The 23,234-nt window shown below is 39.5% G+C and overlaps 1 protein-coding gene across 2 annotated transcripts in view; it reads right to left on the reverse strand.

Annotated features, from left to right (window-relative positions):
* Positions 1-437: 437 nt before the first annotated feature.
* LOC106584062 (cytochrome P450 2J2) overlaps positions 438-23,234 on the reverse strand; it is a 30,394-nt gene continuing 7,597 nt past the window's right edge. For both annotated transcript variants that reach the window (XM_014168893.3, XM_045706014.2), the window contains 6 exons: positions 14,151-14,311; positions 10,343-10,519; positions 9,752-9,893; positions 9,325-9,512; positions 8,846-8,987; positions 438-4,379 (listed from right to left, as the gene is read on the reverse strand). In XM_014168893.3, coding sequence (XP_014024368.1) covers positions 4,204-4,379; positions 8,846-8,987; positions 9,325-9,512; positions 9,752-9,893; positions 10,343-10,519; positions 14,151-14,311 — 986 coding nt within the window. In that variant the 3' untranslated portion in view covers positions 438-4,203. The remainder of the gene's footprint in view (positions 4,380-8,845; positions 8,988-9,324; positions 9,513-9,751; positions 9,894-10,342; positions 10,520-14,150; positions 14,312-23,234) is intronic.

Consider the following 23,234-nt stretch of genomic DNA (forward strand, 5'->3'; position numbering starts at 1 on the left):
TGCCATTATAACTCATCCTCTGCCATTACATAGTATTGACGCCTAGCCATAACCCTTATTTCCTGTTTCCATTTATTTCTCAGTAAACCATTCATTCAACTACACAATAATCTGTGTTTCTGAGGCAATAAAGGGTTGAACTCGTTATTGTGCCTCTAACCGAGTACCCAGAGCGATCGTACCTTATCAAAACCAGCACCTTCATTTTCAGAGTCCATCACCAATTGGTGGCACTGTTTTTCAGATGACATTTCATGAGTAATAGAGCATAATAGAGTAGTCCTTTCTATTCATTGAATTTCTACGTTTACCGTTGTTGCAAGAAAATGTACTTTCACCAGGATTTTGATCAACTCTTTCCTCACCACTAAGTCCTTTATGTGTGTAGTCTGTGGTTTCCAGGATCTACAAAAAGCTGAGCAATTATAAAGACCAAAAAGAGTCTTTGTCAGTTTATGTTTCATCATATTTACATTTACGTCATTTAGCAGACACTCTTATCCAGAGCGACTTACAAATTGGTGCATTCACCTTAATTGTCCTTTCTTTTACGTTTCCAGAATAAAGACATTTCACAAGTTACAGATAGTTCAGAAAACATATATGATGATCTCTGAAATAATAGCGTCATCCTTACTCAATTTTTTTCAAATCCGCTTTAGGTTTACGGTTCAGGGATAGGCTTTTATTTGATAGCGTTGGTGAATTGATAATGTCAGTGTTTAAAATTATGATATTCACTCACAGCAACAGTGAGATCCACTGTGTTGCATTGTGACATTGAACAGACAATTATTTATCCAAACTCATTCAAATAGATGAAGTGTGGTCTAACACTAATAAGGGACAGACAATTAGTAGTACGTTGTAAGTCTGAAATTCAATCAAGCTTGAAGGCAGCAGGGTGGAGAGCACAATTAGCCCACATTCATATTTCAGATGGACTTTTCTCTAACCTGCCTTCAATCCTGATTAGAGTATTTAAAATGGCTTGTTCTCCCAAATTATGATATGACCTGTAGTTTTAGAACACCTACTGGCATTCTCTCAACCAGCTTCACCTGGAAGGATTTTCCAACAGTCTTGAAGGAGTTCCCACATATGCTGAGCACTTGTTGGCTGCTTTTCCTTCACTCTGCAGTCCGACTCATCCCAAACCATCTCAATTTGGTTGAGGTTAGGGGATTATGGAGGCCAGGTCATCTGATGCATCACTCCATCACTCTCCTTCTTGGTAAAATAGCCCCTACACAGCCTGGAGGTGTGTTGGGACATTGTCCTGTTGAAAAACAAATGATAGTCCCACTAAGCCCAAACCAAATGGGATGGCGTATCACTGCAGAATGCTGTGCTAGCCATGCTGATTTAGAGTGCCTTGAATTCTAAATAAATCACAGACAGTGTCACCAGCAAAGCACCCCCACACCATAACACCTCCTCCTCCATTCTTTACGGTGGGAAATACACATGCGGAGATCATCCGTTCACCCACACCGAGTCTCACAAAAACACATAGGTTGGAACCAAAAATCTCAAATTCTGACTTTCTTTTCATCAATTCGACCATGAAGGCCTGATTCACACAGTCTCCTCTGAACAGTTGATGTTGAGATGTGTCTGTTACTTGCAATTATTGAGGCTGGTAACTCTAATGAACTTATTCTCTGCAGCAGAGGTAATTCTGGGTCTTCCATTCCTATGGCAGTCCTCATGAGAGCCAGTTACATCATAGCGCTTGAAGGATTTTGTGACTGCACTTAAAGAAACGTTCAAAGTTCTTGACATTTTCTGTATTGACTGACCTTCATGTCTTAAAGTAATGATGGACTGTCATTTGTCTTTGCTTATCTTCTCTAGGGTAGGGGGCAGTATTTTCACGGCCGGATGAAAAACATACCCAAATTAAACGGCCTACTACTCGGGCCCAGGAACTAGAATATGCATATTATTAGTAGATTTGGATAGAAACCACTCGGAAGTTTCCAAAACTGTTTGAATGGTGTCTGTGAGTATAACAGAACTCATATGGCAGGCAAAACCTGAGAAAAGTCTAACCAGGAAGTGGGAAGTCTGGTGCTTGTAGTCCTTTCAAGTCATTGCCTATTGAACACAGAGTGACTTGGGGTTCATTTTGCACTTCCTAAGGCTTCCACTAGATGTCAACAGTCTTTAGAAAGTTGCTTGAGGCGTCTATGATGAACAGAGAGCGAACGTTGGAAGTTGTTGACTCAGGAAAGCAAATGACTTCATTGGCGCGCATTCACATGAGAGTTAGCTGTGTTCCAAAACGTTTTTCAAGACACTGGAATCGTCCGGTTGGAATATTATTGAAGTTCTAAGTTAAAAGGCCCTAAAGATTGATGCTATACAACGTTTGACATGTTTGAACGAACGTAAATAGAACTTTTTTTGACTTTTCGTCGTGAAATTTTCGGCGCGCTTCCTACACTTGGAGTAGCTTACTGAACGCGGAAACAACAAGGAGTTATTTGGACATAAATGATGGACTTTATCGAACAAAACAACATTTATTGTGGACCTGGGATGCCTGGAAGTGCCTTCTGATGAAGATCATCAAAGGTAAGTGAATATTTCTAATGCTATTTATGATTTTAGATGACTCCAAAATGGCGGGTATCTGTATTGCCTAGTGTATTTTTCTGAGCGCAGTACTCAGATTATTGCAAAGTGTGCTTTCCCCGTGAAGCTTTCTTGAAATCTGTCACAGCGGTTGCATAAAGGAGATGTTCATCTATAATTCTTTGAGTAACAGTTTAATATTTTATCACCGTTAAGGATGAGTATTTTTGTAAATTGTTGTGCTGATTCACCGGCAGTATTGGAGGCTAAATATTTTCTGAACATCACGCGCCAATGTAAAAGGCTGTTTTTGGATATAAATATCAATTTGATCGAACAAAAAATGCATGTATTGTGTAACATGATGTCCTAGGAGTGTCATCTGATGAAGATCGTCAAAGGTTAGTGCATAATTTTAGCTGAAGTTCTGGTATTTGTGATGCCTGTCCTTGCTAGGAAAAATGCTGTGCTGTTTTTCTTGTGTTGGAACTGTCCTAACATAATCTAACTTTATGCTTTCGCCGTAAAGCCTTTTTGAAATCGGACAACGTGGTTACATTAAGGAGACGTGTATCTTTAAAATGGTGTAAAATAGTTGTATGTTTGAGAACTTCGAATTATGACATTTTGTGGTTTTGAATTTGGCGCTCTGATTTTTCACTGGCTTTTGAATAGTGTAAACCGTGGGTGGGACGCTTCCCAAGATAGGTTATTTAAGCTGTTCTTGCCATAATATGGACTTGGTCTTAGGGCTATCTTCTTGTCACAACACAACTGATTGGCTCAAACGCATTAAGAAGGAAAGAAATCCCACAAATTAACTTAAGGCACACCTGTTAATTGAAATGCATTCCAGGTGACTACCTCATGAAGCTGGTTGTGAGAATGCCAAGAGTGTGCAAAGTTGTCATCAAGGCAAACGGTGGCTACTTTGAAGAATCTAATATCTAAAATATATTTTGATTTGTTTAACACTTTTTTGGTTATTACATGATTCCATATGTGTTATTTTATAGTTTTGATGTCTTCACGATTATTCTACATTGTAGAAAATAGTAAAAATAAAGAAAAACACTTGAATGAGTAAGTGTTCTAAATCTTTTGACCGGTAGTGTATATTGCCTTGAAATAAAATAAAACGGTAGAGAAGAAATCCCAATCCACCAGACCGTGGGTCAAATACATTCAGATATGTCATATACATGAAAGACATGTAGTATGTTTACATTGTAAATTAAGTAAATTATGTACATTTACACTGAAAATCTAAAACCCTCCTACATTATCAATCAAATATTTCCGTCTTATTCAAGTTTAATCTAGGACTACAACATATGGTTTGAGATCTTGATATATAAAGTATTAGTGGTATGTGTAGTGTCATTACGTGAGTGTGTTTTCTCCATCTGCAGCCTTTTCAGTTGTTTGGTGTTATGAAAGACTTGATTTCCTTTTCATTTGTGTCAATTTATGACCTAAGCAACCAGGCAAAGGACGTTCAAATCAATAACCTTGGTTGATCAATCAAGTACAAGGGAGGTGTGAAAACCTGCAGAAACTTGGCTCTCCAAAAATTAAGTTTTAAACCCCAGCAACATAATGAATGGGGCAGCTGTGGGAGACTCATCGAGGTGTTGCACACAGCTGGTAAGGCTTGGGACTGTGTGTAGCCCCCATCTGAAAGTCCAGGCTGGGTTCCACCCCTGGGGGAGAGAAGAAGGTGAACCTCTGCAGCAGGGAGGTGAAGAACAGGAAGAGTTCCATCTTGGCCAGCTGCTCCCCAGGACACACCCGCTTACCTGGGGAGGGAACCAATCACAGTAAACCTTCTCTAACCGACGCCGTAAAGCAGGGGTGTCAAACTCATTCCATGGAGGGCCCAGTGCCTGCAGGTTTTTGTTTTTTTTCCTTTCAACTAGACAACCAGGTGAGGAGAGTTCTTTATTAATTATGACCTTAATTCAGCAATCAAGTACAAGGGAGAAGCAAAAACCTGCAGACACTCGGCCCTCCGTTGGAATGAATTTGACACGTGCTGTTAAGTACAGAACAGTTACTTTGGATTGGGATACTAACACTAACGTACACTGTAAAATATTTCCTGTAAAATGTACAGTAACTTACTGGCCACAATTTATTTAGCAGTACAGCTACTGTAATCCATTTGACGGTAATCGATTTTATGGTACCAAAAATGTTACTGAAATCCAATTACCCATGCAGTGACATATTACACAGTGTTATTAGCAAGTTTTTAATTTTGGTCACTTAGCGGGGACTCTTGTCTTTAGCAACTTACAGTCAGTGCTCAAGGTTGATAAAAAATATATATATCACAGTCCTAGCAAATAAAAGGTTTGTGTAACCTAACTGAAAATGTTGCTGTATTGTAGCTAATGATATATTGTAGTAATTACAATTACTACAATGAATCTGACTATCTCTGGATAGTGCCAATTCAATACTGAGATGTTCAAGGTAACTTGATGCCAGAGCAATGAAAAACAGTACAATACAGTAAAAGTGATTATCAATGTAAGAAAATTATTTCTACAGTATTTTACTGTAATTACAAGGGATTAGCACAATCAGATTGGCTGAAGGCATTTGCACATTACAGCATATTAATGAATACTAGGTATTTAATATCACTTGCACTTCTAGAGGCTTAAACAAAGGTCTCCAAACTGGCCATGATTACAGGGCAAAACAGACCAAATGGGTAAATATTCAACCATTAACAGGTTTAAGACCCGCTACCATCCGTTTCCTATATACATTTTAGGGAACTACTACCAAATACAAGGTACTAAGACACAGTGCCTTCGAAAAGTATTCAGACCCCTTGACTTTTTGCACATTCTGTTATGTTACAGCCTTATTCTTCAATGGATTAAATACATAAAAATTCCTTACCAATCTACATTCAATGATGACAAAGTAAAAACAGTTTTGACATTTTTGAAAATGTTTTAAAAATAAAACACAGAAATACCTTATTTACATAAGTATTCAGACCCTTTGCAAAGAGACTTGAAAATGTAGCATCATGTAGCATCATACCCAAGAAGATTCGAGACTGTAATTGCTGCCAAAGGTGCTTCAACAAAGTACTGAGTTAAAGGTCTGAATACTTATGTATATGTGATATCTGTTTAAAAAAAAGAAAAAAAAAAGAAAAGTTTTTGCTTTGTCATTATGGGGTATTGTGTGTAGACTGATGAGGAAAAAAACGATTTAATCAATTTTAGAATAAGGTTGTAACCTAAAAAAATGCGGAAGAAGTCAAGGGGTCTGAATACTTTCCGAAGGCACTGTATATTTATGAGCCAGCAATTCTGTCCCCTCCCACAATATCTCCACAATGCAATGTAATTTATAGTATGCTTCAGTAAATATATAGCAGAACAGCAACACAGTACTCTATTATTGAATTGTATTGAAAATAAAAAGCAGCAGTTGCTAATAGTGAAGATTTAAATATACAGTATATCACAGCATACCAACTGATATTTTGGTGTTTTGCATCACTTGCACTTTAAGCAAAGGCTTCTAAACTGACAGTGACGACAGGGCAAAACTGACCAAAAGGACATGGCTAGCCACTCAACCGTTAAAGGTTTGAGACTTGCTGCCACTGATCTGACCACTATATAAATGTAATTGTTAGGGAACCATCACCACATATCACTTCAAGTGGTACAGCACTCTCACTAACGAGTGCAACAAATATCGTTTATTACAACACGCACCTCAAAATATGTTATAGAGTGGAAACAACAATAGCACACCCCCCTAGTTTTCAAAAGGCTTTTGGCTTTGCAAAAATGCAGGATTGGTACTGTATTCCATTATTGTCAATAACTCACCAGTAAGCTACTGTAGAGTTCAAGAACAAGGTTTGCAGAATTAAAAAAATATATTTGGGGGTACAGCACTCATGGTTGCAACAAATATAGCGTCTTACAAGGCACGCCTTAAAATATGTTAATGAGCCAGAGATTTTCACCACCCACAACATTTTCGGACAATTCACTAGAATTAATATGGTAAAACACATTTTCTATATTTTACTGTGCATTCTACAGTGTTTTACTGTTGAAATTAAAGAAAGGTCTTACAGTGTGCTGTAAAACAAATGTATGGTATTTTGCTGTGCATTCTACGGTAATCTACTGTATTCACTTTATACTGTTGGAGACTATTTGACTTGAGCCCATTTTATGCTGTTTATAACTGTATATAACTGTTAGACTAGTAGTAGTAATTATGGTGTTATGAGTTAGATGGAATGATCTATGTGCATTGAATTTGGGCAGAGGAAAAGTACAAAGGGGTCCTGTCTCTGAGTGCAAGAATGATTCCATAAGGGCTTAAGAGGAGCCATGTGTCTTGGGTTAGAGCTTATAGATTATGAATTCGTTTTTTAACACGGTCTTATATTGTCCCTGTTTTATATAATTATATACTCTTAGTATGAATATTTATCGTTTTGATATATTCTTAGATTGTTTCTGCTTTTAGTTGTCAGCACGCCCATAGCAGAGAAGTCCCTTTCACACAGATAGGTAGTGCTGAACAGTAGCATGATTCATGACAGGCGAGAGCAGGATACTCTCCCATTATGCTGCACCTGAACTGTGCCAGTGTCATTTCCGGGAAGTGCATGCTCAGTCCGTGATCAATGTGTCGCGGTGAGCTTGGTTGATCAGATTCTGAATCTCGAAATCAGCATTGGGAAACATGTCAATCCTCCCATTAGAAACATGATTTGCCCAAACGGTAAGCTTCATCTTGAAGGTATCCACTTTGTCCCTCCGTTCAAATCGATTGTACCCCCTCCCTTGCATTGACACATTGATCATCTGAATTTGCTCAAACATAACCGCCAGGTAGGCAACATGGGTGAGCCATTCCTCACAATCGAAATGTTCGAAGCTCATAAAAGCGATCCAACAGAGGTCATGCAGAGGTCATGCAGGTCATGCAGAGGTCTGCTGGAAAGCCAGCAGACCTCTGCATGATAAAGCACCTGCTGGTGCTTGCTCCCCATATCCCTGCAGAAGGCCTGGAAACACCTGCTTTTCGTGGAACTCTTTGATATATTTGACAGTTTCTTCTGAAACTCGTCAGTCTATTCTTGTTCTGAGAAATTAAGGCTATTCTATGTGAGAAATGGCCAAGAAACTGAAGATCTCATACAACGCTGTGTACTACTCCCTTCACAGAACAGCGCAAACTGGCTCTAACCAGAATAGAAAGAGGAGTGGGAGGCCCCGGGGGACAACTGAGCAAGAGGACAAGTACATTAGAGTGAATAGTTTGAGAAACAGATGCCTCACAAGTCCCCAACTGGCAGCTTCATTAAATAGTACCTGCGAAACACCAGTCAAGGTCAACAGTGAAGAGGCGACTCCGGGATACCGTATCTCATACTGGCCAATAAAAAGAAAAGATTAAGATGGGCCAAAGAACTCAGACACTGGACAGAGGAACTCTGCCTAGAAGGCCAGCGTCCCAGAGTCACCTCTTCACTGTTGACGTTGAGACTGGTGTTCCAGCTACGGTAGTCATTTACAACATTAACAATGTTTACACTATTTCTGATCAATTTGATGTTATTTTAATGGTAAAAAAAATATGCTTTTCTTTCAAAAACAAGGACATTTCTAAGTGACCCCAAACTTTTGAACGGTAGTGTATGTAAATCATTATTTGAATATGTTGGTAACCCGTATAAAAGTGATAATGCCCTCGAACCCAGTGTTTAGAGGATACATTGGCACTGGTTGCCGGCCCTCGACTTTGTCTCGGGCCTAACACACGTGCCAATATATCCTCCAAACACAGGCTTCTCAGGCATTATCACTTAAATAGGAGGGCCTAGTCGGAAGGTATAAATATAAGTGCTTGTGTGACCTGTATGGGTTTGCTATGCAGCTGCAATGCCCAGTGTGGTGATTAAATCTAATTTCAGTTTTTCTCTGGGTCCGTCTGGATTATTGTACCAGAAATTAGAACATAACTATACAGTATAATACCGTTGATGTATACAGTAAGTAACTGATAAAATAAAATAAATGTCTAACAGTGTACTCTAAGTATATAGGCAAGTCAATGATTCAACTTCAAGTCAATCAGTTAAACCGAGTCAAGTATTACTATGTATGGAAGATGAGTTGTTCATGTACTATTTCCTATAGGGCAGCTTTATTTGGTACCAATTTGGGGTCAACTGATATGGAAGAAATGTAGTACATATTACCTAAAGAGAATGGAAGGAATGCATCTCTCTTCCTGAACTTGCCCTCCTGATCCAGGAAGTGTCCAGGATTGAAGGTGTGAGGGGTCTCCCACTCTGACTCATCAAACAGGATAGACTGGAGGGTGCCAAGCACAATGGTGTTCTGAGGGGAAAAAACAACAGACACTATCTCGTCAACAAGTACACAATGTACACAATGTTATGGCATCAAAGCTTTATGTGTAATAATGAAATAATAAGGAAAACACCTTTTACTTTTAAGTGTAGGGATGTCCCTGTACGTTAACTGACCAAATACATTTAATTATTCTTCTGAATGTACAAACAAAACACAACATGGTGACAACATACTACACGTTAATGTAGTTATACGGAATACATCTTTATAAAGCGCTGAATCATACAGTAGATGCTCCGTGAGATCACATGATTAAGTAGAACAAGTATTTGATCTCTATGCTTGAGATGAGATGACTGACCTTAGGGATGGTGTATCCTCCAACCTCAGTGTCTTTAGTGGCCATGCGGGATACGTTGAGGGGTATGATATTCCCCATCCTCTGTGTCTCATGGATGACTGCGTCTGTGTAGGGCATGCTGTCCCTGTCTTCCATGGAGGGCTGCCGTGATGACCTAACAACTGCGTCGATCTCTGCCTGCACCTTGGCTACAACAGGGATACAAAATATAAAGACACAACACAAAGTCTTCATGCAAATGAATTGTGTGTGTGTGTGTGTGTGTGTGTGTGTGTGTGTGTGTGTGTGTGTGTGTGTGTGTGTGTGTGTGTGTGTGCCTCCATGTAAGAGACTGTTCTTAATCAATCAAGATCAATCACTTTGACAAACTGATTAAATGCTATAGGGGTCGAAACTTTGTCATTGTGATGGCGGTGGGAGCACTTACCTTGTATCTCCGGGTAGTTGATCATAAAGAGAAGGCCCCAATAGAGGGTAGTAGAGGTGGTCTCTGTCCCAGCCACAAATAGATCCAGAGTGCAGAAGGACAAGTTCTCCAAGTTAAACCCAGCCCTTGTGTCGTCTTCACACTGTGGAACAAAACACACCGAAACAACCTCAACAATAGGCTAGATACAAAAAATATTTGACAATTTAACGAGTTGACGATGCTGTAGCTAAATTACCAATGTGTCAAGAAAATGTGATAAAAAACATGTGTGCATGTGTTGCAATACAAATAATAGCTCTGAATCCACATTCATTTGGATGGTAAGTGTGCCCTGCACCCACCAGTTTTTTTTAAACTACTTGATTATGTAGAACCACTCCCTAATACTATTTTGTAGTACAACTTTTCTCCAGTCCGACTTCATCATCATCAGTATAGTGGAGGGTAACATATACTGTACGTAAACACCACTGCAGAAAAATACTATAGGGAGCATTACTATATTCACTGCGAATGGCAATCAGTTTTTACTCAACTACTTTTTTTTACCACTACATCACTGATAATCATTGTCATTATCATCGTCACCTTTTCTATCTCGTTGAGGAAGCAGTCGATGAAGTCTCTTGGTGACGAGGGGTCGTTGTCCTTCATGTGCTCCTGAATCCTGATGTTGATGAAGGAGGTGACCTCCTCCCAGCCAGTGAAGATCCTTCTGTGAGGACCAGGAACCCGACGCATGACCCACGGCATCATGTTATACATCTGAGGACAGTAGGGGAGGGACGGACTGAAACCAGAATTCGGCCAGGGAATTTCAAACACAGCAGCCCCTCGAGGCCCCCATTTCTAGTAAAATAATGATAATTCTAAGCAAATACGATAATTTAGACGAGCCCACTGCAAAAAATATTTCCTGTAAAATGTACAGTAAGTTACTGTAATTTATTTTACAGTATAGCTACTGTAATCAATTTTACGGTACCAACACTTTTACTGTAATCTAAATTACAGTAACAAGTATGTACCTGTAATCTAATTTACAGCACTGATTACAATTACAGCATATTAGTGTAATTACTCAGTGACATATTACCCAGTGTTCTTTGCACGTTTTCATTTAGGTAAGTTAGTGGGCGCTCTTATCCTTAACATCTTACAGTTGGTGCATTCAACAAAGGTTGATAAAAAAAACATATCAGTCACAGCAAGTAAAGAGTTTCTGGAACTGTTACTGAAAATGTTGTACTTAAGGATACTCTGATCTTTAAAATTGTAATTTCAACAAGATATCTTATGATATATATCTCACTATCTCTGGATAGTGCCAATACATTGCTGAGATACTCAAGGTAACTTGATGCCAACTTCCTGTACATTACTGTAATGTCAAGCAATGAAACAGTAAAATACTGTTAAAGTGACTAGTTAACTGTAAAAAAGTTATCTTACCTTGTTTTACTGTAATTACAAGGGGTTTGAAAAAGCAGGTTGGCTGCTAGGCATTTGTATGTTAAAGCATTTCAATGAAAACTTGATGATTTATATTACTTGCACTATCAGAGGCCTAAATAAAAACCTCCAACCTGGTCGTGATGACAGGGAAAAACAAATCAAATGGACATGGTTACATTTTCAACCATTAAAGGTTTAAGGCCCATTGCCAATCTGATTATTGATGGGTTGTTTGCAAAGGAACAGCTCTTGCTGATTTTTGAACTCAAAACAAAGTTTTTCTGCAGATAAGTTACAAACTAATTATAGAAAGAGGGTGACTCCTCACTGCTGAAACAATAAATAGTGGAGAGAGCGCCTCAATCTGGTCCACGCTGAATTTTTCAGTGTGTAAAAAATATAAATATGTGGGCAGGTAAAAATGTATTTGAACTCGCTTTTCACGATCTGACATAATTGTAGCCCACCTTCTGGGCTTTACATTGGGAACCAAATGAGCCGTCTTTTACAATGAGCCGGCTCAAAGAAGTGATTAAGAATGCCCATCACTAACTCTGGTCTGTTCCCTACATACATTCAATTGTTAGGGAACTACTACCAGATAACACTTAAATTTGTACAGGACTCTCACTAACTGGTGCTACAAATATAGCCACTTAAGCCTTAAAATATGTTAATGAGCAAGCGATTCTTTCCCCTCCCACAATATTTTTCCACAATGTACCATAATTTACAGAATACTGCATTAAATATACAGCAAAACAGCAATACAGTACTTTATTGTTGAATTATATTGAACAACTATTCAGAAATTGCTATTAGTGAATATGTAATTATATATTAAAGCATACCAACTGATATTTGGTGTTTTATATCACTTGCACTTAACAAAGGCTTCTAAAATGACATTAACTACAGGGCAAAATAGATCAAAAGGTAGCCACTCAACCATTAAAAAAGTTGTACTTATCAACAAATAAATAAAATATCATGCATTATTAAGGTGTCTAGTATGATTCATAGAAGTTGATTTCTCAAAATAGTCACAAGACCACAACCATAAATTGCCAAGATGTACTTTTACAGATTAATTTGGCACCAGAAGCATGTCATTTTTTTTTATTTTTTTTAACCTTTATTTAACTAGGCAAGTCTCAATTTCCGCTGAATGACGTGCCCAAAGTAAACTGCCTGTTGCTCAGGCCCTGAAGCCAGGATGTGCATACAGAGAAAACATTTATGAAATGTATGCATTCACTACTGTAAGTCGCTCTGGATAAGAGCGTCTGCTAAATGACTAAAATGTAAATGTAAATATAATTGGTACCATTGGAAAGAAAACACTGAAGTTTGTAGAAATGTTTAAATAATGTAAGAGAATTTAACACAATAGATATGGTAGGAGAAAATCCAAAGAAAATCCAACAGGAATTTTTGAGAGCCCATGCTCTTACAATGGAATGTATAGGGGCATACTGAATTCTAGCACCCAGGATGCAATTCTTATGGCTTCCACAAGGTTTCAGCAGTCTAAGTTCAAGGTTTCAGGCTTGTAACTTCCAAAACAAATAACAAATATCCGTTTTAGTACAGGGACAGACTTGGAAATTTGTGTATGCGCTCGCGATGAAGACAGAACGCACCTGCTAAAATCGGTTGCCTATTGAACATACTCCTTTCCGTAAGAAATATTATAGCTTGATTACATTTTAGGGTATCTGAGGAGTAAAGAAATGTATTTTGACTTGTTGAAACAAAGTTTAGGGGTAGATTTTCAGATTCCTTTCTCTGCATGTTGAACGAGTGGATTAATCAAATCGATGGCGCCAATAAACTGACTTTTTGGGATATAAAGAAGGATTTATCTAACAAAACGACCCAAAACGTTATAGCTGGGACCCTTTGGATGATAAATCAGAAGAAGATTTTCAAAAAGTAAGTGAATATTTAAGTCGCCATTTGTGATTTTATGAATCCTGTGCCGGTGGAAAAATATTTTGATGTGGGGCGCCGTCCTCAAACAATCGCATGGCATGCTTTCGCTGTAATGGCTACTATAAATTGGACAGTGCAGTTAGATTAACAAGAATTTAATCTTTCAACCAATATAAGACACTTGTATGTACCTAAATGTTTAATATCCATCATTTATTTGAATTGCGCGCCCTCCAGTTTCACCGGACGTTGTCCTTCTAGCAGGACGCCATACAAATTCTTATTTTCAATGACAGCCTAGTGGGTTAACTGCCTTGTTCAGGGGCAGAACGACAGATTTTTACCTTGTCAGCTCAGGGATTCAATATTGCAACCTTTTGGTTGCTAGTCCAACGCTCTAACCACTAGGCTACGATTTTCTTTGTAAATATAATTTTTAAAACGTGTAGTTTATATTATGTGCCTTCAATTTGAATACATTGAATCTATGAAGCTCGTGATATATGAAATTATCTGAGCAGTCACATTTATGACCAATAGAACAAATACAGTGGCTCTAATTTATATATAATTAATTATAGCAGATGATTTCTTTTTTTCATTAGATTGAAGTTGAGTTGGGCTATGGATATTCTTGATCAATATGATCTTACAGATGATTTACTATTATCCATTGGCCTTTACATGCACAACATGACCAAAAGTTAATGTAATTTTTTTTCATGGTTCTAGGCTGATTTAGATAGGGTTTTTGGGGCAAAAAGAGCTATGGCCAGTATGTTTCTTACAAAGTTAGGTTCAATGGAAAACTTCAGTCCAGTCAGATTTCCTGATCATTCTTGAATTGATGGATGGCCATAATACTTACATAAAAAAAAAAATCTATTAGTGCATTTAATATTATTTTCTACTCTAGGGTAGACAATTGTAGTCAACATGTCAAAGTAAGTAACCACATAAGGTTGAAGCAGTCTACAAATAGAATAAGAGTTAGAGAGATACTTACCCCGGCCCAAAAGCCTCCTTCCAAGTAAATAATCTCGTTCATTGTTTTCAGGAGGGTTTGGAATTGGTCATCGCTGTATTCAAAGCGGTCACCAAACACAAGACAGCAGATCACATTGGAAACAGCATTGTTCATCAGTATCTGGGGGTTGAAGGGTTTTCCTGCATGGACCAAAAGCAACCTTATTCCCCACAAAAGCAATATGGCTTACATCAAAAGTAAAATGTCACCATATAGGCTAGTGGCCAATCCTCAAAAAGGGCATTCGTTTCTGAGATACCCCTACCAGAGGTATAACAAAGCATAACCATGTTTTTCCCCCCTCTAAGGTCTCCAATATATGAAATTGATGGTTGTATACATAAGCTCATGTGGCCCAATATGGCAAGCTCTGATATTGCAAAAATGTTGAATACAAGTAGTCAATTGTCTGCCCAAACATATACAAACAAACAGCATTAGGATATCTTAAAGGATTTTGGAAATAGACCTGTAAACACACAGATACAATAGGAGGAAATATTAACTATGAATACAAATGTAACTTTCTGATAGCTGTTCAATAGACAACTTCCAGGTCAAATTTGCTCTCATTCAGTGCTGTATGGTCCTGCACGACAAAAATGCATACAGTTACACGTTTTTTTGATGTTGTGGCTATTGCAATCAGCTCTAAGGCAAGTGGGCCCAGACACTGAACACTCATTTATTTCAATCAAAGGTTCCTGTGTGGACGTTATACATTATGTTTGCCCCCCCCTCCAAATCCAATATGGTGTCCAATATGGCTGCGACAGCACCATTAACTGGTGGTTCAATTACCTCTGTACATGTTTTAAATGAGAGATATTTTTCAGACTTGTGTACCGTACTTATGACCTGTACTCAATAAAAAAAAATTGAACTTCAACTACATTACATGACCAAAAGTATGTGCTCAAACATCTCCTTCCAAAATAATGGGCATTAGTATGGAGCTGGTCCCCCCTTTGCTGCTCTAACTGCCTTCACTCTTCTGGGAAGGCTTTCCACTAGCTGTTGGAACATTGCTGCAGGAACTTGCTTCCATTCAGCCACAAGAGCATTAATGAGGTCAGGCACTGATGTTGGGCGATTACGCCTGGCCTGCAGTCGGCATCTCAATTCAGCCCAAAGGTGTTTGATGGGGTTGAGGTCAGGGCTCTGTGCAGGCCAGTCAAGTTCTTCCACATCGATCTCAACAAACCATTTCTGTATGGACCTCACTTTGTGCACGGGGCATTGTCAAGCTGACAGGAAAGAGCCTTCCCAAAACTGTTGCCACAAAGTTGGGAGCACAGAATCATCTAGAATGTCATTGTATGCTGTAGCATTAAGATTTCCTTTCAGTGGAACCATGAAAAACAGTCCCAGACCATTATTCCTCCTCAAACCAAACTTTATAGTGCTACACGCTTCATGACACTCGAAGGTCCCATTCTGTGAGCTCGTGTAGCCTACCACTTCGCAGCTGAGCCGTTGTTGCTCCTAGATGTTTTGACTTCACAATAACAGCACTCACAGTTGACCGGGGCAGCTCTAGCAGGGCCGAAATTTGGCCACAGAACTACAACAACGATTGGCTACTTAGTCTCCTCAACATTTAAGGACACACTCATGTCCTTGTTGATATGCTGTAAGTGTGTGAATGAAATTAAAACATGAACACACATTGAAAAACTAGTTGGCTTCGCATATTCAAATCCAACAGAGGCATGGCAGTGCCACTCATAGTCCTATATATATATACACCAAGAGCCTTATGAAACCATTTTAAAGACAGAATAACACAATCAAAATGTGCAAGGGCTACATAAATGCAGGCTACGTTATTTGAAAGTAATCATGTTGGCCATATTGGATTAAGAATAAAATTAATTCATACTAAAAGTCTTTATAGGTTTGAAAAAATGCCTCACAAAATTCATATTTGCAGGTGTTTTAACCTCTCAAATATTATTATGGCAGCCATATTTGATTTTGGACACCATATTGGATTTAATTTCTTTGGGATGCCCAAAGTAAACTGCCCAAAGTAAAATCCCTGCTACTCAGGCCCAGAAGCTAGGATATGCATATAATTTGGATAGATTTGGTAGATTTGGATAGAAAACTCTAAAGTTTCTAAAACTGTTATAATTATGTCTGTGGGTATAACAGAACTTATTTGGCAGGTGAAACCCCGAGGACAAACCATCCAGGATTTTTTTGTTGTTGAGTTCACTGTGTTTTCAATTGGGCTTCTATGGTAAACTAGATTTCTGAAGCACCTGGTTGCAGTTCCTATGGCTTCCACTAGATGTCAACAGTCTTTAGAAATTGGTTGATGTTTTTCCTTTGAGAAATGAAGAAGTACGGCTATTCAGAATGAGAGTCAAGCCAAGTGGACTCCTTTGTTTGGGGCGCACAACCTGTAGCTCGCTCCACTTTGATTTTATCCGCTATTGAACACAGTATATTCCGTCTTAAATTTGATTGATTATTTACGTTTTAGGATACCTAAGGATGGACTAGGAAAGTTGTTTGAAATGTTTGGACAAAGTTTACAGGTAACTTATTAGATAATTTGTAGTCATGTTGGGTGAGTTGGAACCGGTGTTTTTCTGAATCAAATGCGCCAAATAAATGGACATTTTGGGGATATAAAAAAGGAGTTTATCGAACAAAAGGACCATTTGTGATGTTTCTGGGACATATTGGAGTGCCAACAGAAGAAGATCTTCAAAAGTAAGGCATGAATTATATCGTTATTTCTGACTTTTGTGTCGCCACCTGCCTGTTTGAAATTGATTGTTATGCATTTGTATGGTGGGGTGCTGTCCTCAGATAGTTGCATGGTTTGCTTTTGCCGTAAAGCCTTTTTGAAATCTGACACCGCGGCTGGATTAACAAGAAGTTAAGCTTTACTTTGACATATTGCATGTGTATTTTCAAGAATGTTAAATATTTACAATTCTGTAGTTTGAATTTGGCGCCCTGCACTTTCACTGGATGTTGGTCAGGTGGGACGCTACTGACCCACCTAGCCTAGAGAGGTTTTAAGGCAAAATATAATAATAATTTGTCTTTGCCCCTTTGACTTTATTGCAAGACTAGGGGCTAAAGACACAAAATCCTTTCAGGAATGCAATTTCAATGTTTTCCTTAGAGCCAATTACAATAGCCACAACATCAAAACATCTGTAACTGTATGCATTTTTGTGAGGCAGGACCATACATCACTGAACGAGAGCAACTTGAGAGAGCAAACTAAAAGTTGTCTATTGAACAGCTACCAAAAAGTGAAGTTTAGTCATAGTTTAATAGTTCTGCCTACTGTATTGGTGTGTTTACAGGTCTATATTTCCAAAATGCTTTAAGATATCATAATTAGAATGTTTGTTTCTCTTGTTTGCTCTGTCAACTTTCACTGCAGATACGGAAGTGCGACATAGGCAGATGCGGTGGATTTAGATGGATCCAATGCAAAAAAAACCCAGATATCTCTAACTTAACCCTCTAATCAAATTAAGCTTTATTTATTCAGCACATTTCAAACATGAAATGCAAGACAATTTGCTTCACAGGAAAAAAAACATGAAAGAAATCTGAAATATTTACTACACAAATATAAGAGGCAAAACAAAAAACAAAATAGCAATAAAAACAGAACTAAGCAGCACCCTAAGGAAAAGCAAAGCTAAAAAGGTTTGTTTTAAGATCTCTTTTAAATATACCCACAGTTTCGGCCCCCCTCAGGTTCTCTGGCAGGCTATTCCAGAGGCAGGGGGCATAGTAACTAAAGCTGCCTCTCCATGCCTCTTGGTCCTACGCTTTGGGATAGTTAAAAGGCCAGTGCTAGAAAACCTGAGGGACCTGCTGGGTACATAACTTAAAAGCTTGTCTGGCATGTATTGGGGTGCACAATCATGGATTGATTTAAAAAAACAATAAAATAATCTTAAAATGAATTGTAAACTTCACAGGTAGTCAGTGCAGAGACCTTAAAACCAGTGTAATGTGTGCTCTCATTTTGGTCTTGGTCAGTACCTGTGCTGCAGCATTCTGTTTGTTTTGCAGTTGACCAATGGCCGGAGATAATTACAGTAAATTCTCTCTCTGTGCTTCGTTCCAACAATAAGTACCTCGGTAAATAATAACTACCTTAAATCAATGCTGTGCTTTCTGATCAAGCTGCCAACATATATAAACGGAACGGTACCGGACCCAAAATCTAACCTTGTGGAACCCCACACGTGATATGTACTTTGTCTAAGTTATGTTCACCAAGGATGACAAAACTATCAACCGGTTAAATAGGTCCTAAACTAATTTAGAACTGAACCGGAGAGGCCAACCCACCTCTCCAGTCTGTTCAGAATGACATCATGGTCAACAGAGTTGAATGCAGCACTTAAATCCAAGAGTACAAGGATAGAGAGCCGTTTGGCATCTGTGTTGGCTCTAAGATCATTTATCACTTTAACTAAGGCTGTCTCTGTACTGTGGTAGGCCCGAAAACCAGATTGGAATTTTTCAAAAATACAGTTGGTACTTAAAGTATTTAGCTGTTTGTAAACCAATTTCCAGAATTTTGCTTAAGAATGGAAGGTTGGCGATTGGCCGAACATTTCTAAGAGCTGAAGAATCCAGATTACTTTTCTTCAGAAGGGGTTTCACCATAGCAGTTGGGGAAATTGCCTGTGAACAGGGAGTGATTAACAATAGCTTGCACTTCTTCAGATATGCAATTAAAAACTGTTTTGAAGAAGGTGGTTGGTATAGGATCGAGAAGGCAGGTAGAAGGCTTAAATTGTGATATCACTTTCCTGAGCATGTCTGTGTCAACCAGGGAAAATAAATCCAAAGTGCATTTGCGTGGTAGGCTAGGGCACATATCAAACTTCTTATCAGGTCTTGCTTTACTGATAACAAACATTAGGCTGGGTATCTTATCTCTGAAATACGCCGTAAACTCATCACATTTAGATGTGGAAGAAAGTTCACATACATTTGCGGGGGTAGGATTTATCAGGCCATCAATGGTCGAAAAGAGCACTCTCGAATTATTCTGATTATTAGTGATCAAGTTAGAAAAATGAGCCCATCTGGCATTTCTAATTGCCTTGTTATATATGCCAAGTTGCTCTCTTAGAATATCATAATGGACCTGCAACTTCTGCTCTGCCTTTCTGCAATATCTCTTTAATTCATACATTTCCTCACTAGTCCAAGGGGCTCTCCATTTGTAAGTCGCTCTGGATAAGAGCATCTGCTAAATGACGTAAATGTAAATGTAAATTTGGATCTGGCCTTTATCAACTTTACTGGAGCTATTCATTTGGTATTAAAGTTAACTAAATCATGACAAGAGGAAGGAAGAATAGGTGACGGAGCATTGTTCATACACTCAATAAAATCTGTAGCAACTTCAGAGGTAAGATAGCGTTTCTTAATAATGCTTTCAAGATTACCCTCTGCTATGGGCAAAAGGTAGTAAAAAATACAAGGTGGTGATCAGATAAAGCAACATCAACAGTAGAGGATATATGGAAGGCCCTTGGTAATAACCAGGTCCAGAGGATGGTCCCGGTAATGGGTGGGCCCAGTAACATGTTGGATAAAGTCCATAGAGCTCAAAAGATTAATAAATTCAATGGCCTTGGAGTGAATATTAAAATCACACAATGATTTTTATCATAGTTCTCAAGGACAATAGTTCAGATAAATCAATAAAGAAAGCAGGGCAGTGCTTTCGTGGCCTATACAGGGTTCCTACATGGAACAACAGATAGGACAGACAGGACAGACATCAGAACAAACTTCCTTTTGATTTATTTTCATACTATCTGAGAGATATAAGAAAGATCACCATAAATATGTATTTATCCCCTTATTTTAGGCACTAAACTATCTTCATACATAATTCCATAAATGTTTTAAAACTGGTACCGGGAACCTTCAGACGAGTCTTGTGAGGCTTGTGAGCATCCTAGAGAAAAACAACCGACATGTACTTGTTAGAGGGAGTATCACCTTTCCGCATAGGGGTCATATTATTATTTAGCCTGACCTCCCAAGTGACGCAGCGGTCTAAGACAAAGCATCGAAGTGCTGAGGCGCCACTACAGCCCCGGGTTCAATCCCAGGCTGTGTCACAGCCGGCCGTGACCAGGAGTCCCATTGTGCAGCGCACAATTGGCCCAGCGTTGTCCGGGTTAGGGGAGGATTTGGCAGGGGGGTTTCCTTGGCTCATTGTGCTCTAGTGACTCCTTGAGGCGGGCCGAGCACCTGCAAGCTGACACCTGTCGTCAGTTGGACGGTGTTTCCTCTGACACATTGGTGCAGCTAGCTTCAAAGTATCATTTCCGGTCACAACTTGCAGACTTGTTTACGTGCTGCTGTGCGTTTTGTTGCTAACCTTACTTTGCTACCTGACAACTTTACGGTTTTTACTTTTTAATTACCGTTTATATTTTTTGTTTTTCCCTCACTCAACTTTTTTTTTCATTCAACTTTTTCACTCCGGACGCTTTATCTGGACATGGTTCGTCAGGACCGCCAACAGCCGAAGCTAAGTAATAACATTAACATGATGCGTTCTAATTGCAGTCACTGTACTCAATATACAGGAGAACGATCGCCTTACGGCGAGGATAGCTTTGCTGTAAGCCCAGCTTCAGACGCAATCGTTAGGCAAGGGTAATTTCAGTGTAGGAAAGGATGAAACAACGTCTGTGCCACCAGTAAGTACAGATAGTAGTATAAATCCCCTCACACGGTCAACGCAGCCGGACAACTTTCCCATGGCTTCTGGAGGGAAATGCTGTAGGAATGCTCAACCGGTGTCGCTCATTCAGCCAACAGAAACTTTCAACCGGTTCTCCGCATTAAGAAGCGAGTCGGAGTCAGAGGCCGAGCCTTCTCTGGTCTCTACTCCTCCCGTTACGGGGTCTGAGACGCCGAAGCCTCCCACCATTAGTTCTGACAAATTGAAAACCCTAGTCATTGGCGACTCCATTACCCGCAGTATTAGACTTAAAACGAATCATCCAGCGATCATACACTGTTTATCAGGGGGCAGGGCTACCGATGTTAAGGCTAATCTGAAGATGGTGCTGGCTAAAGCTAAAACAGGCAAGTGTAGAGAGTATAGGGATATTGTTATCCACGTCGGCACCAACAATGTTAGGATGAAACAGTCAGAGGACACCAAGCGCAACATAGCTTCAGCATGTAAATCAGCTAGAAAGATGTGTCGGCATCGAGTAATTGTCTCTGGCCCCCTCCCAGTTAGGGGGAGTGATGAGCTCTACAGCAGAGTCTCACAACTCAATCGCTGGTTGAAAACTGTTTTCTGCCCCTCCCAAAAGATAGAATTTGTAGATAATTGGCCCTCTTTCCGGGACTCACCCACAAACAGGACCAAGCCTGGCCTGTTGAGGAGTGACGGACTCCATCCTAGCTGGAGGGGTGCTCTCATCTTATCTACGAACATAGACAGGGCTCTAACTCCCCTAGCTCCACAACGAAATAGGGTGCAGGCCAGGCAGCAGGCTGTTAGCCAGCCTGCCAGCTTAATGGAGTCTGCCACGAGCACAGTCAGTGTAGTCAGCTCAGCTATCCCCAGTGAGACCGTGTCTGTGCCTCGACCTAGTTTGGGCAAAACTAAACATGGCGGTGTTCGCATTAGCAATCTCACTAGAGTAAAGACCTCCTCCATTCCTGCCATTATTGAAACAGATCGTGATACCTCACATTTCAAAATAGGGCTACTTAATGTTAGATCCCTCACTTCCAAGGCAGTTATAGTCAATGAACTAATCACTGATCATAATCTTGATGTGATTGGCCTGACTGAAACATGGCTTAAGCCTGATGAATTTACTGTGTTAAATGAGGCCTCACCTCCTGGTTACACTAGTGACCAGATCCCCCACGCATCCCGCAAAGGCGGAGGTGTTGCTAACATTTACGATAGCAAATTTCAATTTACAAAAAAAACCCTGACATTTTCGTCTTTTGAGCTTCTAGTCATGGAATCTATGCAGCCTACTCAATCTCTTTTTATAGCTACTGTTTACAGGCCTCCTGGACCATATACAGCGTTCCTCACTGAGTTCCCTGAATTCCTATCGACCTTGTAGTCATCGCAGATAATATTCACATTTTTGGTGACTTTAATATTCACTTGGAAAAGTCCACAGACCCACTCCAAAAGGCTTTCGGAGCCAACATCGACTCAGTGGGTTTTGTCCAACATGTCTCCGGACCTACTCACTGCCATAGTCATACTCTGGACCTAGTTTTGTCCCATGGAATAAATGTTGTGGATCTTAATGTTTTTCCTCATAATCCTGGACTATCGGACCACCATTTTATTAGGTTTGCAATCGCAACAAATAATCTGCTCAGACCCCAACCAAGGAGCATCAAAAGTCGTGCTATAAATTCTCAGACAACCCAAAGATTCCTTGATGCCCTTCCAGACTTCCTCTGCCCACCCAAGGACGTCAGAGGACAAAGATCAGTTAACCACCTAACTGAGGAACTCAATTTAACCTTGCGCAATACCCTAGACGCAGTTGCACCCCTAAAAACATTTGTCATAAGAAACTAGCTCCCTGGTATACAGAAAATACCCGAGCTCTGAAGCAAGCTTCCAGAAAATTGGAACGGAAATGGCGCCACACCAAACTGGAAGTCTTCCGACTAGCTTGGAAAGACAGTACCGTGTAGTATCGAAGTGCCCTCACTGCTGCTCGATCATCCTATTTTTCCAACTTAATTGAGGAAAATAAGAACAATCCGAAATTTCTTTTTGATACTGTCGCAAAGCTAACTAAAAAGCAGCATTCCCCAAGAGAGGACGGCTTTCACTTCTTTGAGGAAAAGATCATGATCATTAGAAAGCAAATTACGGACTCCTCTTTTAAATCTGCGTATTCCTCCAAAGCTCAGTTGTCCTGAGTTTGCACAACTCTGCCAGGACCTAGGATCAAGGGAGACACTCAAGTGTTTTAGTACTATATCTCGACACAATGATGAAAATAATCATGGCCTCTAAACCTTAAAGCTGCATACTTA

This window comes from Salmo salar, chromosome 23 (assembly GCF_965601325.2).
Source record: "Salmo salar chromosome 23, fSalSal1, whole genome shotgun sequence".
Taxonomy (NCBI): Eukaryota; Metazoa; Chordata; class Actinopteri; order Salmoniformes; family Salmonidae; genus Salmo; species Salmo salar.